The sequence below is a fragment of the Apis mellifera genome, linkage group LG6 (genome assembly GCF_003254395.2).
Source record: "Apis mellifera strain DH4 linkage group LG6, Amel_HAv3.1, whole genome shotgun sequence".
In the NCBI taxonomy this organism is placed as follows: Eukaryota; Metazoa; Arthropoda; class Insecta; order Hymenoptera; family Apidae; genus Apis; species Apis mellifera.
In genome coordinates, this window is record NC_037643.1 from 16,584,793 (window position 1) to 16,601,745 (window position 16,953).

At 18.4% G+C, this 16,953-nt stretch overlaps 3 protein-coding genes across 3 annotated transcripts; 1 reads left to right on the forward strand and 2 right to left on the reverse strand.

The window, feature by feature from the left end:
* The first annotated feature begins 2,875 nt into the window (after positions 1-2,875).
* Positions 2,876-7,233, forward strand: LOC550710 (serine/threonine-protein phosphatase 2A catalytic subunit alpha isoform). The gene is made up of 6 exons (XM_623102.6): positions 2,876-3,317; positions 4,506-4,715; positions 4,837-5,100; positions 5,174-5,346; positions 5,447-5,554; positions 5,758-7,233. The coding sequence occupies exons 1-6, from the start codon at positions 3,216-3,218 to the stop codon at positions 5,828-5,830; spliced, it is 930 nt and encodes a 309-aa protein (XP_623105.1). The 5' UTR covers positions 2,876-3,215; the 3' UTR covers positions 5,831-7,233.
* A 4,275-nt stretch (positions 7,234-11,508) lies between these two features.
* LOC551811 (graves disease carrier protein homolog) lies at positions 11,509-14,362 on the reverse strand. Its single transcript, XM_624196.6, has 7 exons — positions 14,076-14,362; positions 13,640-13,732; positions 13,425-13,558; positions 12,877-13,062; positions 12,457-12,613; positions 11,901-12,042; positions 11,509-11,821 (listed from the first exon to the last, which is right to left on the reverse strand). Exons 1-7 carry the CDS (start codon positions 14,137-14,139, stop codon positions 11,647-11,649), a joined length of 951 nt encoding a protein of 316 aa, XP_624199.2. The 5' UTR covers positions 14,140-14,362; the 3' UTR covers positions 11,509-11,646.
* A 260-nt stretch (positions 14,363-14,622) lies between these two features.
* On the reverse strand, positions 14,623-16,295 carry LOC412367 (39S ribosomal protein L15, mitochondrial). The gene is made up of 5 exons (XM_395827.7): positions 16,051-16,295; positions 15,698-15,852; positions 15,278-15,443; positions 15,049-15,208; positions 14,623-14,977 (listed from the first exon to the last, which is right to left on the reverse strand). Exons 1-5 carry the CDS (start codon positions 16,147-16,149, stop codon positions 14,676-14,678), a joined length of 882 nt encoding a protein of 293 aa, XP_395827.2. The 5' UTR covers positions 16,150-16,295; the 3' UTR covers positions 14,623-14,675.
* Between the last annotated feature and the right edge of the window lie 658 nt (positions 16,296-16,953).

Genomic DNA, 16,953 nt, shown 5'->3' on the forward strand with positions numbered 1-16,953 from the left:
CATTTTGTTAATAATCTAATTAATGTTGTTGTTGTTAAAGGACTGAAATTTGTTACTATTTTGAATAATTAGAAATTAAGTTTTTTAACAAAAAATAATATAAATGCTTAAAAGTTTAATAATTCAATATTTTTTATAATTTTAAATTTAAGAATAATGTGATTTATTATGATTACGTAATATTTTTCATTTTATTCAATTAAATACATACGCATTAATTTTTTTAATTTTTAATGTTTTAAAAATATGTTATAAATCTTTAAAGATGTTTTAAAGATATTGAAAGGAGGGAAAGGAAAACTTTACATAATATAAAATAATTTTATAATTAAAAAAAAAAAAATTTAAGTAAAAGATATTCAATACATATTTATGAAAAAAATAAAAAAAAATCATAAATATTAATTTAATATTATATATAAAGCCATAAAAACTTTATTATTATTTTTAAATTAAATATTCTCTGTTTGCAATATTCATAACAAAATATTCAATGTATTTATTTCATTTTTCAATGTTAATATAAAGATCATAATTCCTTTAAAGTATTTATTATATGTGTAAACTTATTTGTAATTGACTTTATAAATTTTTTCATTAAATTAAACAATATTATATATACCATAGTTTTATGTTTACTTATGATATGTATTTGTCAAATATATTGAAATTATATAAGTATGTAAATATTAAGTGCCTTATATTCATAAATCACATTATTTTATCCATTGAAAACTTTAATTATTATACAATTCTTCTATTTTATTTGAACAAATATAAAATAAATTATTACGATAAACATTGAAAATTATTTTTAATTTATAAATGAAGTACATTTATATAGCTTTGTAATAATTATGTATTATAAAAATATTAATTTTATATTGAAAATATTTGTAATCATAATATACATACATAAGTTAAAAGTTCATATAATGGAAACTTTTTATGAACTATTTTAAAATATATAAATATACAATAAAAATTTAATTGAAATCTAGACATAAAAGAAAAAAAGAAATATTTACTGTATTTAAAATATAATGTATTTATATTCAAACATATATTAATGTTATGTTGATACAGCAAAATAATTTCCAAGTATCTATATAAATACAAATTAACATTGAAAATATTCTATATGCAGAGTGAATTATATTATATTTCTTATATATATGATTTCATTATTGCTATAAAAATCTAATTGAATAGAATTCAATGAAATCATTCTTAAATTTATATTTAAACATAAATATAAAATAAATTAATATTTCAAAACTTTATAGCAGAAACATTAAAATAATTAATTTAATTTTTATTCTTAATGAAAAAATAATTTGATTTCTATTAATTTAACATCTACATAAGTTTTCAATTTAAAAATAAAATAAGATATAAAATAGGTAATAATCTTATTGTTTATTACATTAAGTATTAGAATTTTCTACATTTATTGTATTAGAAATATAAATTAAATATTAATATACTTAACATTTTCAATTATAATATTTCATTTATATGTGAAAAGAGATATATATATATATATATGTTCATGAAATATTCAAAATAATATTAATAATTATAAAATAAAATAAAAATTATAATATATATATGAAATTATAATAATTATAATAATAATATTGAAAAAACTTGACTTAAATATGATTTTTAAAAAAAATATTTGTAAACTATTTAATATATAATCAATCAAAATTAAAAAAATTTTTTTTCTTTTTTTTCTTTTCACTCTTGTTTTGTCATTTGTATTTTATTTTTTTACTTTTTTGTCTCTTTTCCCCACTTTTCTATATTCTCATACTTAAAAAATTATTTTTATTAATATAAATAAAAATCTTTAAATTTCAATATTTAAAATATATATAAACTTAATATAAATTTAGATGATAAAATTAGATCATAATTTTATCAAATTAGGTCATAAATTTTATAATTAAAATAAAAAAATATATAAAATTATAAAATTATAAAAATAAACTTTAAAAGCATAACAAGTTGTAATATAAAGAAAAATATCTTTATAAAAATTTCATAATATAATTATAAATATAATTTCAAATAGTTATAATTATATAACTAAAATTTTGCTTTAAATAGCAATTTTAATTTTATATATTAAATGAATAAATAAAATATATTAAAAAAAGAAATAATTGTTATTTTACCTTGTTTTTTAGCTTAATTACAAATTATGTTAAAAAAAATTAATGTTATACTTTAGATAAATAATTTACTTTTTAATACTTATTAAATTTACTTAAACATTTACTGTATAATATTGAATTTTTAAATTAATTGATAGAGTATCATAAATATTTAGTCAAAATATTTTTTTTTTAAATTTGTTGATTCTATTATTTGATAATTGAAATATAACTAAAGCACAAAATTACTTGAGATTATTATTAAACAAGAATTTATAAAATTAATTTTTTTAAAAAACAAAAAATTGAGACAATAGTATATGTTCCGAAACTAATCATTTTGATCCATTATTTTTTTTTTTGATCAGCAGCTAAGTTCAAGTTAATATAATTGATGTATTTTGAAAATTATTATTTTGTTTAGTAACTACTATTAATAAATATTAACTAATATTTATAATATAACTTAATTTTTAATTTATTTTTTTTAATTTAAGATTTTGTTGTTAATTATTATATCGATCAAATTCAACAATTTTTTATATATAATAATATAATAATATAAACGATCGGATGTAAAATGTGATATTAAATTTGTAATAAAACTTGAAAATCTCATTATATATTTTATATTAAAATATTTTCTTTTATTTCTATTGAATTTTATCTAATGTTTGTACATTACTATAAGACTGATGTTTCCAAGAGAAACGTAATCATTGTCGTTAAAACGATGCAATCATGGTTGTACAATAGTACGTGTGACAAGAGTAAAATCGACATGCGATTGGTTCAAATAAATAAATGCCAAATGTGATTGGCCAATATGGTAATCCAGGTTATAGCTAGTGAAGCACGCATGAATTGAGTGTGACGTCACCATCAGTACTCGCAATCGGCCATTTTGTGAGTGTGTGCTGGATCGGGATATTTGTGTTAAAAAGCTTTTCCAGTAAAACCGAATGATTTAGTTTACGAGACGGACTCACTTTACTTTTATTACATGTGCTAAGAGTGCGGGCTATCCGTAGACTTCACGCGTAGATTTGTACGATGGAGGAAAAGGCGTCGTTGAAAGAACTCGACCAATGGATAGAACAATTAAATAACTGCCAACAACTAACAGAAAGCCAAGTAAAATCACTGTGCGAGAAGGTACTTCATTCATTAAAAATCATCACTATCAATTTTTTTGTGAATCTTCTTTATCAAGATATTTTCTGTTTGTCTCGCAATTAATTGCATTATGCTGTTTTATGTTCGTTTATTTGTACTTCACTGAACCACCGAGCATAATTTGACATGTACAAATTTCATTATAATATATTTGAATATATTATATGTATGTATAAAAAGGAACTATCGATATTTCATGTTTTGCAATTTTGCTAAATTCAGTTTCAATAGGTTTTTTTTTTTATCATAATCGGACGCTATAAAAAACACCGTGTTCGGAGAGATTCGACAAGATTTCTACAGCTACTTGTTCATAATGTGCAAACTTGCGAAATTAATAGACAATTTTATTTTTACTTTTTACATAAAATTTTTTTGACACATAAAATACTTTTCAATTTTTATGCTTGAATATCCGAAATATTTGTGATATTATATTAAAGTAATTTTATACAATTACTTTTTTTCTTTAAAGTGTTTGTATGTGATATTTGCACATAAATAATTTTTAAAAAATATTTAATAATAATAAATAAATTATAATATTTTATAATTAAAATTTAAAATCCAATATATATATTTATCGTAAGCAACAAATATTTATTATTTATCTATTTGTAAATATTTATTATTTATACAAAATTAAAATAATTATAACATTTTTTAAAATATAAATGATATTTTACCGATAATTATAAATTTATTTAATTTATTATAATAAATAAGTAAAAATGTTTTGCAATTGAAGAAAAATAAGATATATATTTATAATATCATATTTTAATCTATTATACTATCTAATCTATTATATTATCATATCAGTGCTGTTTGTGAAAATATTTTTACTACCTTTCACGTAAGTTGTATCAATTAATGTTATTATTAATTTATTTTAAATTAATATATTTATTAATAATATTTATATTAATTGAATCTTTATTAAAAAATTATTTTCTTAAAATAATTTTTTTATTATTTATTATAAAAATATTCAATATACCATTAATTATATGCATATTATTATTATTATAATATTGAAAATATTTGATTGGTAATTAAATCATTTTATATTTTTAAATTATCTAATTAAATATTAAAGCATAATATTAAAGAAAAAATTTTTAATCAATAATTATAAATAATATGATAATTAATTTAACTTTATAGGCAAAAGAAATCTTAGCTAAAGAATCTAATGTACAAGAAGTAAAATGTCCTGTAACAGTATGTGGAGATGTACATGGACAGTTTCATGATTTAATGGAACTGTTTAGAATAGGAGGCAAATCTCCAGATACAAATTATCTTTTTATGGGTGACTATGTAGACCGTGGCTATTATTCTGTTGAAACTGTTACCTTGCTTGTTGCACTCAAGGTACTGTTTTGAATAAATATTATATATAAATATAATGTACAAATAAGATTGTTTTTGTATACATAAAATATATTATATTTCTTATATTTTTGTATCAATTAATAAAATTTTATTTTCATAGGTCAGATATAGAGAAAGAATAACTATTTTAAGAGGTAATCATGAATCAAGACAAATTACACAGGTATATGGATTTTATGATGAATGTTTGCGTAAATATGGCAATGCTAATGTATGGAAGTTCTTCACGGACTTATTTGATTATTTACCATTGACTGCATTAGTAGATGGTCAAATATTTTGTTTACATGGTGGTTTATCACCTTCGATTGATACTTTAGATCATATACGTGCTCTAGATCGTCTCCAAGAAGTACCACATGAGGTTTGTGTTTGTAATTGTTTTTTAAATTTGAAGTATATATATATATATATATATATTATTTATATTATTTTAGGGTCCTATGTGTGATCTTTTGTGGTCAGATCCAGATGATAGAGGAGGGTGGGGTATTTCTCCTCGTGGAGCAGGATATACTTTTGGACAGGATATTTCAGAAACTTTTAATCATTCTAATGGCTTAACATTAGTATCACGAGCACATCAATTAGTTATGGAGGGTTATAATTGGTATATTTATTAGAATTATTTATTTAATATAATTTGTTAAATATTATTAAATATTATGGATAAAGCTTTTTTTATATATATACATATTTTATTATTATAGGTGTCATGACCGCAATGTTGTAACCATCTTCTCAGCACCTAATTATTGCTATCGTTGTGGAAATCAAGCTGCAATCATGGAATTAGATGATGCTTTAAAATATTCATTGTAAGTGCAACAATTTTATATATATTTTATGTAAGAGTAAGATGATAAATAAAAAAAAATTATAATATAAATTTTTTATAATATAATATAATTATAATATAAATTTATATTATAACTTTTTTTTATTTACTCATTTTTATGTAATTTTTTATTTTTTTATTTTTTTTATTTTCTTCTTCTTTTTTTTTTTTTTTTTTTTTTAGCCTTCAATTTGACCCAGCTCCAAGACGCGGCGAACCACATGTTACTAGGCGGACACCAGACTATTTCTTGTAAAGAGTCAAATCCCTGAGTTATCTATTAAGGTAGGGGTATGGAAATCAGGCTTTATAGCAATGCCACTAAACATAATTTATGATAGAACATCAATAAAAGTGTAAGGTTGCAGCTATCCTTACACATTATATTATAGTCTCAAGTATTATATCATGACTCACTTTGTGGTGTCTTGTTGAGAAAGGAACACACAACTGAGTATTTCGCGTGTGTCCCACACCATACATGTAGACACAACATTAATTGTATACAAATAGAAGAAAACAAACAATAATGTACACACGTACCAATTAAAATTCACGTATCGCATTAAGTTCTATTTCATTGTATTGCTTGTATTTTTATTATCAAGAAACAAAACAAAAAAAAATGAACATAATAAGTAGAAAAAACTGCATGGTATCGTTTTGAAACCTTAACAAATATTAACTTATTGAAAAACTGTTTATACGAGCAAAATTCTTTGTTGCGTGTACTGAATAGAAATAATGTTGCTTAAGGTTTCAAAAAATATACCAAAATGATAATAGTTTATATTTAAGAGAGTGTCACATAATTATTAGAATGAATGGAGCATAAAATGTTCCACTTGAGAGGAATATAAAAAGGGTTGATGCAACAGTAAATTCGGCATATACAAATTGTGCCATATGAACAATTTAATAAATTCTTTAGTGAATTTTATTAATGATTGTAATATAGCATTACACATAATAATTCATCAGAATCATAGTAATCGATATTTTTGTTTATAATAATGATGTTTTATTAAATAGATCAAAATAATTTTGTGCAAGTCCTATTTTTATAATTATCCTACAAAAATATAATTTAATGCAAACTCATCATTTATGTTTATTCTGTAGCATTTATTTTATTTCACTTATGCTATTATTCCTTTTATTTTTCAAACTTATTTGCATAAATGCAGTTTTTAAATGTTTATATTAAATATAAATCTATATGATCATCTTAAGTTTTATAATTTAAGAATAAAAAAGACTTTTGCATCAATCCTGTTAAAACTTTCTAAGTGAAACACATACTTTATACTGAACGAATTCACAATCATTAAATTGAAAGTTAATTGCTTGTGAACCTACCGACAACTTTTTTACTAATTAATAGTATAAAATGATGCTTCTGGTAAATAAACATGTGTAATGCAAGTTAAATGAATTTACTGTGTTGTGTCAAATCATTCATACTCGTCAATACACAAGCATTGTATACATAAGCATTGAATGTATTCACAGAATACATAATTTTATAGAAATAAGCATGTAATTTGAACATATGCATAATGAAACGATACAGTAGTAGCAATAAAGTAAAAAAAAAAGGTGAAAAATGTATAGATGCACATTATAGCAATTTACTAAGACTGTAAATGTAAAAGAAAATAGCACATGAACCGTAACATTATGGATACAGCAATTTTTTCTGCATGATGCAGAGTTAAGCATTTTTTCATTTTTGTTTTATACATTATATCTTATACATATTTTCCGAATTATAAAAAAAATAAAGATAAAATTTCCTTCATAGAAAAAGAAATTATAGTATTATAACAAAAGCAAATGAATTAAATGTTTTTTAGAAAAGTCAATAGATCTTAGAGCTTGTATAGATAATTTTGTATTTGCTCTATTTATTATCTTCTTTATAAAAGAGATAAATTTCAGTATCACAATAATATTTGTTGTTAGTTTTTAAAGATTTAATATTTTCATTATTTTTTTATTTTTTAAGTTCTATTTTGAATAATGTAACATTAAATCAAACATTTTCTTTTGATTGTAAACATTAGATTTTTTCTGTTTTTCCTTAATTTTAATATTAAATGTTAATATTTTATGTACTTATGCATATTTTTACAAAGTGATCACAGATTAAAATAGTAATAATTCTAAAAAAGAATATGCTTTTATTAAAAGCTAATTGATAAATCACCAATGCACATGCATAAATTCAAATTAAAACTTAAAATGCTTCAAACTTATTTTTTATGTACATAAATTCAAAGTAATACAATCAGTTTATAAGTGTATATAATTATTATATATCATATACTGACTACATTGTATATATCAATTTGATCTAATATCTTTCACAATATGTATATCATTATATTGATTACAAAAATGTTTCAAACAATTGTGAGTTATGTGTGTGCAAATTGGTTTTTAACTTTCAGTATGTCTCTATTTTAGATTTTGTGTATTTTAAAAATATTAAGTTATAAATTTCAAAACAGCTTGCTGAAGTAAGGTAAACAGTATGCCTTGAACTGATATTATGTCGTCTTATTATAAACAGAAGCTAGAAAAATAAAGAAATATTATCATATTTAGAAAGTCTTATATCATTTTTACACATTGAATTACTGTAATATAAGATTAATATGATAAGCAAAACTAATTATTAGTCTTAAGACTAGTAAAATAAATAATTATTTACATATGTATTTTAACATATGAAAACTTTAAAATAAGTTTTTATAGAAATAGATGAATTTTTATGATTAATATCATCATTTATAAATTACATAACCTAGTGATATTTTAAAAATATGTACAAAAAAAATATTTATTACAAAACAGTTAATTAAAAAATAAACACTTGAAATTAAACAATTAATGAGCAAAATTATTTATTATGCATAGTGTACTAATTAAAAACATTTCAAATATTTTATAAATAATAAGATATTATTTAAAATATAACAAATTGCTATACATTCTGAAACATTTATATTAAAATTATTATTTTGAGAAATTATATAAAATATAATTAATATATTCAAATGGTATCTCAAATGATAAAATTTTCAATTTTAAAAAAACTTTATTATGATTCCATGAATTATAGTACTTTTATAATTATCTTATAATAAAATTATTTCAAATAATTTGAGTTCAACATTAACCTTGAATAATATAAATAATATTGTTGATTGCAAAATATTACTCAAAATAATTTATTTACAATAAATTTGATTATGATTTGATAATTTTCAATTTCATTTTTAATTCAATGCAATAAAATTTATTCAATGAATAATTATAAATTATTATTTACTATTACTTCTTATAAAAAGTAATAAGTTACATTATTTAAATATATCAATTATATTTAAATAAAATTATATATTTAAATATTAATTTCATTCAATTATTCTTAAAGTGGAAAATTGTAAATATATGATTAATTAATAGATACAAATTTCATAACCTTAATAATCTTTATAGAAAACAAAATATTAAAAATACTGGCAGAATATTATTATATTGCTATACAATATATTATTATATTTATCTATATTTATGAGTAATTTTTAATTTTTTATTTGATTAGAATTTAATTTTAAAGATTTAGAATCGATAAGTTTTATGTTTTTATGTTTTTATATTACTATTATTATTATAAAATCATATTAAAATTGTCATATAACATCAAAATGTAATATTAAAAGATAATTATTAGCATTTTTCTAATTTTCATTTATTCAATAAAAATTTTTTAAAATACATTTTTATTTAAAAAATAAGTATTTTCTTCATTATATTATATAATTACATATTATATTTTTTTCTAAAATTTGTGTGCCGTCATTATAAAAATTTTAAGTTTTTCTTGCAAAAAATATATTAATTATTGATTTGATTTTGTTTCCATTCTCATACTTTTGTAAGAATTTATTTATAAGAATGTTTATGGATTTAGATAAAAATAAATGATAGTAACAAAAAAAATTCAAGAACAGCAAATAAGTATTTACTGTTTTATCTTCACTTATCATCTTAATATATATATATATAATGGAATGGATATATATATATAATATAATGGAATAAAATAATATATATACATAATATATAAAAACAAAATGAGAAAAATAAAAAGTCTATATCAATTAAATAAAAAAAATTTTCATTAATATTATTCTTTGTATATTAGATTTACGAATTATTAGAAATAATAATGACTTCAATTAATTTTTTTTGATATCTAATATAATTCTAATATAATTCATGATCTTGCTTAATTGAAGATAGTTTATATAATGTTTGTAAATTTTAATGGAACTGATTACAAATTATATACGAATGGCAAAGTTATTAAAAACAAAATTTGTTTATAAATTTTTTTTATAATTATTACACATACATAAATAATTATAAATAATATTGAATAAATAATATTATATATGAAAAAATATATATAAAAATATATATAATATAATCGCGAATAATTTATTAATAAATTAATATAGAATTAATATTGAAATGTCATGATGTCGGCACTATATCGAATATTCATATACTTGCAATATATAATTAGTACAATATAAAAACCACTAATATACATTCTATGTATTAATCTTCTTTATATAAATACAAGATAAGAATAAAAAAGTTTGATAAGATTATAGAATATAAATAAATAAAGAATTAGAAAAATATTATTCTCACTTTAATTATATAAGTATGTTACTACTATTAATTTGAAAATATTTTATATTTTTTATATTATATTTATATTGTTATATTTTTTATATTATATTATATTTTTCATGAATTTGCATTATTTCTGCTTTTAATTAAAAAATTTTATATAAAATATTTAAATTAGAAACATAATTTTTAAAAAATGATAATTTATTTATAAATCATTTTTAAATTTAAAATTACAATATTTTCATTATAATTATTTTTACATATATTTTTTTGAATATAATTATTAATATTATTATTTAACACAATTATGTACAATACAATAAATATAATAAATTTTAAATTAAATCTTAACTTGTTATTATTTTCAAAAATTATTTTATAATGTATCTTTGATTCTTAAATATATTAATATTTCAATATATTTTATATAAAAAGAAGTATAATATAATATAATTTTTATATCAAAAAGATTATTTGAAAATCAAAAACATAAAAAAATTCATAAGTATTTTAATTATAATATATAAAAAGAAAATATTTCTTTTTTATATTAATAAAATAATTTGCTTTTGTAAAAGAATTTTAAAAATATATTTTTTTATTTTATATTCTCATATTATATTATTATATTTATATATGGAATGTTTATAAACAATCTTGTCACTATAAACTATAATAATTAAATATTTTTATAGTATTTATATATGTTTATAGTATTCGGAGCTAAATTTTTTTATAAAAAATTTTGTTTCATTGATGACTATTATTGCTTATATAATATTTTTTATAAGCTACATATTTTCTTTAAGCTATTAGAAGCCAAATTGATCAAATCTATTTTTTAAAAAATATTTTATTTTAAAATTATATAAATTTTATAATTATATTTATTATATAATATATATATATATTTATTAAAAAATATATATATATATTTATATATATATATTTATTAAAAAATATATATATATATTTATATATATATATATTTATTAAAAAATTAAATATATTAAAAATATATATATATATTTATATATATATATATATTTATTAAAAAATTAAATATATTAAAAATATATAATTAATATTTAATTTTTCATAAAAACCAAATAATACTTTATACAATTAATCGGTTTAACTTCTATGTGACTTATTTGTTATAATTTGTATAAATGTTTAATAACATAATATAATTTAGTAATCATAAGTTATGTTTGAAGTATTATTTTTATATTATAAGATAAAATGATATTTATATTTCAACAATTGTACAAAAGTATTAATGCTAATTTTTCTAATTATATATTAAAATATAAAAATGGAACATAAAATATATATATATTTTTGTTAAATAAATTACAATTTTATTCCTGTGTCTAATTGTAGTATTTGTTTCATAATTTCATATGTTGTAAAACTAACTGATACCATAGGAATTGCTCGTAAATAATTAATGCTCATTCCACGATATAGACCTTTTATAATACCATTTTCTTTGTATATCATTTTTATAGTCTGTAACATGCTAGAACTAAAAAGAAATTGTAAATTAAATAATAAATTAAATTTCGTAACTTTAATAGAATTTTTTTGTAAACTAATAAATTTACCTATATTTATGATTAGCATGATGCATTATACCTAATTGCATATGCCTTCTAGTCACATCTAATGGATAAGAAAAACTTTGAGCAACAGCACCTGCAATACCTCCACATAATAATCTTGCTGGTATAGTTAAAACTAAACCACCTGTAAGTATATAAATAATTGAATTTTAATAAATTTTAATGAATAATGAATATTAAAAATAGTTATATAAATCAAAACTATAAAATTTAATTTTATTTGATAAATTGTTTATCAATTGCATACAAAAATGCATATAAAAATTTGAGAATTTAATTATAAATTAAGAAGAATTTGATTACATGTTATAATTAAAAAAAATGATTATTGTATTGATTAAAATATTATAAATCATTATTATTAAATCATATATTAATTAAATTTAAATTATTATATTATATTAATATAAGATTTTAAGAATTATATTATATTATATTAATATATTATATATTTTTTATATTTATGTTTTTTAAAATCATATTATTATTAATAATTTTAATTTATTTTTAATTTAGAAAAATGTAAAATTGATCATACCAGTATTTCTATCACAATTTTCGCAAAAATAATTTGATGCATATTTCATGCAAAAATATTTTAGTTTCTCAAATGAATAAAATGAAAATCCTGCATATGGAATCATGCCAAAAATAGTTGGCCAAAATCCTCTGTACAATGCTCGAATACCACCTTCCTAAAATTTTGAACAATATTAACAAAATATTTTATATTTTAAAAATTAACATTCAAAATATGTCTCAAAAGCGAATATTGCGATAATATAATGATATATTAATAATTTATTTAATTTTTTTTATTTATTGTAAAAAAATATATGAAGTTTAAAAACACTCAACTTTATTACTACCTTTAAAAAACATTATAAATTAATAATATCAATAGATTACAGTCAATTAATATTTAATAGAATATAAGCTAGAATATAATACAACTTACATTTTTAAAAATTGTAATACCCGCATGTACAATCCCTATATAAATATGTTCTCCAGCAACTTGAAAAGCAAGTCTGGCTCTGATGATGTCAAGTGGATATGTTAATGTAACTGCAGTAACACCAGCTGCAGATCCAGCCAGAAATTTATCTATATGTGTATGTTTTCCAAATAAACCTCCTAAATACTGATAAAAATTAAAGATAATTTAATTTTTTTTTTAATCTTACCCATTTATTTATTTTTTTTTAGCAAAACTTATTTATATTTCCCCATTCAAAACTATATATCTATTTTATATTCATAAATTTAAATTATCAAATATATTTTTATGAACTTATTTATATCTGTCTGTGTGTGTTTATGTATGCATCTGCATACATAAATACAAAAGTGAATCTAAATTGTAAAGGCTCACCTTTAAATTATGAGCATGTCTTTATATTAATAACGGTTACTTCGCTCTGTGGAACCACTTTACCCAGAACAAATTGGTATTATTTTTTTAATTGTTTTATTACAAATTATCATAGATTAAATAATAATTACCTTTTTGTATAATTCAAATGTAGTAAATTGTGTCGCAGCATATGGAAAAATTCTAATCATTTGAGCAAAATTTCCTTTATATAGAGCAAAAAATCGTTCACGTTGAATAACTTCTCTTAATCCAGAAAGAACTCCTAAAATAATTAAATGTTTAAATTTATATATATAAAAATATTATATATATATAAGTTTAAAATTTTTTTATTTTTTTTTACCTAAATGCTTATAATATTTATTGTGTGCTTGTAATAATATTTTTATCCTATCTAATGGAGCCACTGTTGTTTTTGAACACATTCCAGCTACTCCTATGAAATATTTATTATTAATAGTAAAATTTTTAATTATTATTAAGATAATATTATAAATATGTAACAATATATGTGATAATTTAAAAAAAAATTATTTTTTCTTAATAATAAAAATATTGAAATATTAATAATATAAATATTGTTAAGAATATAAAAAAATTATAAAATAATTAAAATAAATGTTAATAAATATGTTAATAAATAATTATATATAGATATAATGTTCTATTAAAATATAAATATTTTAATTCAATATTTAATTTTAATCATATAATAATTAAATAATAATAAGAAAGAATTATTAAACATAAAAATATAAAATATATAATAAATAACTCACCACCGGCAATTAAACTTTTTAACAAAAATTCATAATCTTTTTCAGTCTCAATATGAAATACCATTTTTAAATCGTTAACATAGGTTGCAAATATTATACAGGAAAAATGGATTGAAATATTTATATAACTATCATAAAAAAACACTGCATTGTTATTGACAATACTCCATTACGTGATAATGAGGTCACTGATTTTTATGTTACTTTTATTATACTTATATCAAATGCCACATATTTAGGTTATGTTTTAAGAAATATTCACTTTTACATACGATTACGAAATATTTCTAAAAACAAATTAAAACAAGAAAATATGTACGATAATCTGCAATATAAAATATATTCTTTTCAAATTTACATAAGTTTTTATATATTTAAGATTTCTTTTATTTAGGGTTATTTTAACTTACATTTATTTAAATTATTTATATAGAAAAAAAAATATTTGCAATAATTTATTCATGAATTAAAATTCTTACTTTTTTAACTCTTCTTTTTTATTTTAAAAATTCTTAATTTTTACTTTAAAAATTGTTTTGTATATATATTATTTTAAAAGTTATTCATTTATTTACTAAATACATTTTACAAATAAATACTTTAACTTGAATAAAATTTCTTAAGATATTCAGCTTTAGGTTTAAGAATTGCTTTGTCTTTAAGACTAACAACCCAACCAGGTGAAAGACCATAGAATAATTGTCTAGGATCTTTACGTTCTATAAGCATTTCATAATCAGGATCATCTTCAATTTTTGGTAATTCATAACCATATTTTTGAGATAAAATCAAACGTTCATGAGAAATTTCTTCAGGACTTGCTAAATATCCTCTTGTTGCTGCACTCATATAATATTCTAAACAATCTGTTGGAGGTAATAATCTGCGTGGTATTGGTTCTCCTAAATTATAAAAATAATTTAAATATATTACCAATTATTGTTTTTATTTATAATATACATTAAAAATTTACCAGTAGTAAAAAATCTTTCAACATCCTGCATTGCAAATAAAGAATTAGTATCATAATAAGCAGTAGTAATAGTACCACCATTTCTTTCAATTGCTGCAATTACAGGTTCACTAGCCCATTGTACTTCTATATTTACTTTTGCTTTAAAATTATCAGAGCCCTAAAAATAATATCAAAGTATAACTTTTATTTTAAACTAAACATAATATTTAATATTCAATTGTAATACCTCATCTGTAAGATGAATACCTGCATGTTTCCATTCTATTTTAAAATCATATAATCCAGTATTGATTATAGATACAAAATCAATAGGTTTGAATGGATCTATTCTATTTGTATCAATATATAATTGTAATTTTTGTAGAGATAAAGGAGGATATTCTCTTCTTAAACTATAACATCAATAAAATAAGATTATATGATGTATCTCATTTTATATTTCAATAATCTATAATTAATATAATTGATACAAAAATAAATCTATTATTAATTTCTTTTTTTTCTTTAAGTTAATATAAAATAATTTTAAATCCAAATTATAAATATAAAAAATATATAAAGAAATATAAAAAGTTATAATATATAAAAAAAATTCTTAATATACATATTATTTATTATATATAATGTCATATAATATATAACTTACTGATGTCCTTTATAATATGGTTCATAACTAAATCTAAGATAAAATGGATTATTTCCAGTTTCATATCCAGGTCTCATAAAATTCTGTCTTTGACCTGAACCTTTATTACCAGCTCCATGTTTATCTCCACCATGTTGACCTCTACCACGTTTTGACTGTTAGAAATATATAATTTTTAGAATAATCATTAAATGTAATGATTATATATTTGTAAAAAAAATATTATATTTATTTAAGCAATGGGATTTAAATTAAATCTCTACAAAAATAAAATACCAAAATAAAAATATTCAAATATTTATATAAAATTTAATTTTGAATATATTAAATATAATATTAAAAATAATACTAACAGGTTTTCTTGCACCAGGATTATCTCGAATATTATTTAAAGATAGTCTCGGTAACGTTCGCAACATTGACAATGCTAAATCTTTTCCTTGTTTAGCCATTATTTAATAAATTTTTATTATTTCGTTAAAATTTTCTTACTTTTTTAAGCAATAATAATATTTATAAGATTTATGTTCATTTATTTTTTTCTAATTTGGTTGCACTTTAAAATACATAACCTTAATATTAAACATCCATATTACAAGGCTGGTTTTCATATAATTTATTTTTAATACTCTACTATCAATTTCTTTAATATAGTAAATTATTTATATATAATATTAATATTTAATATATAAGTATTAAATTTAGTATATAATATAATAAATTTCAAATCTTATTTTAATTGATTGATAGAAATAGATTGTGATTTTTTATAATATATATAAATATAATTTATTTATATTTGTTAATATATAATATTGATAATATTATATGTATAATATAATATACATCTAAATTTTAAATATAAATAAGAAATATTATGCATATCTGTACACATATATATTTTATTTACAATTTATAAATGATATTGTTGGATACTATCCAATTAATTAATTATTCATTTAACTGAGCTAAGGTCTCTTTTGAGAATTTATATTGATTAAAAGGCATTCTACTATAATTAATGTATTAAATTTGATATAATTGTTTTACATAATATTAAATTATTAAAATATATGTTATCTTTTTTGAAATGTTAATATTATTTTTTATTGATAGATAATAAAATGATCTCAAATATAAACATTTAAAAAAGAAAATAAAATTTTATATTTATAATATAAATATAATTTTATATTAAAATAAATTTAATAATATTGATACATTATATTAATTTAAGTTATATTAAGATATATTTA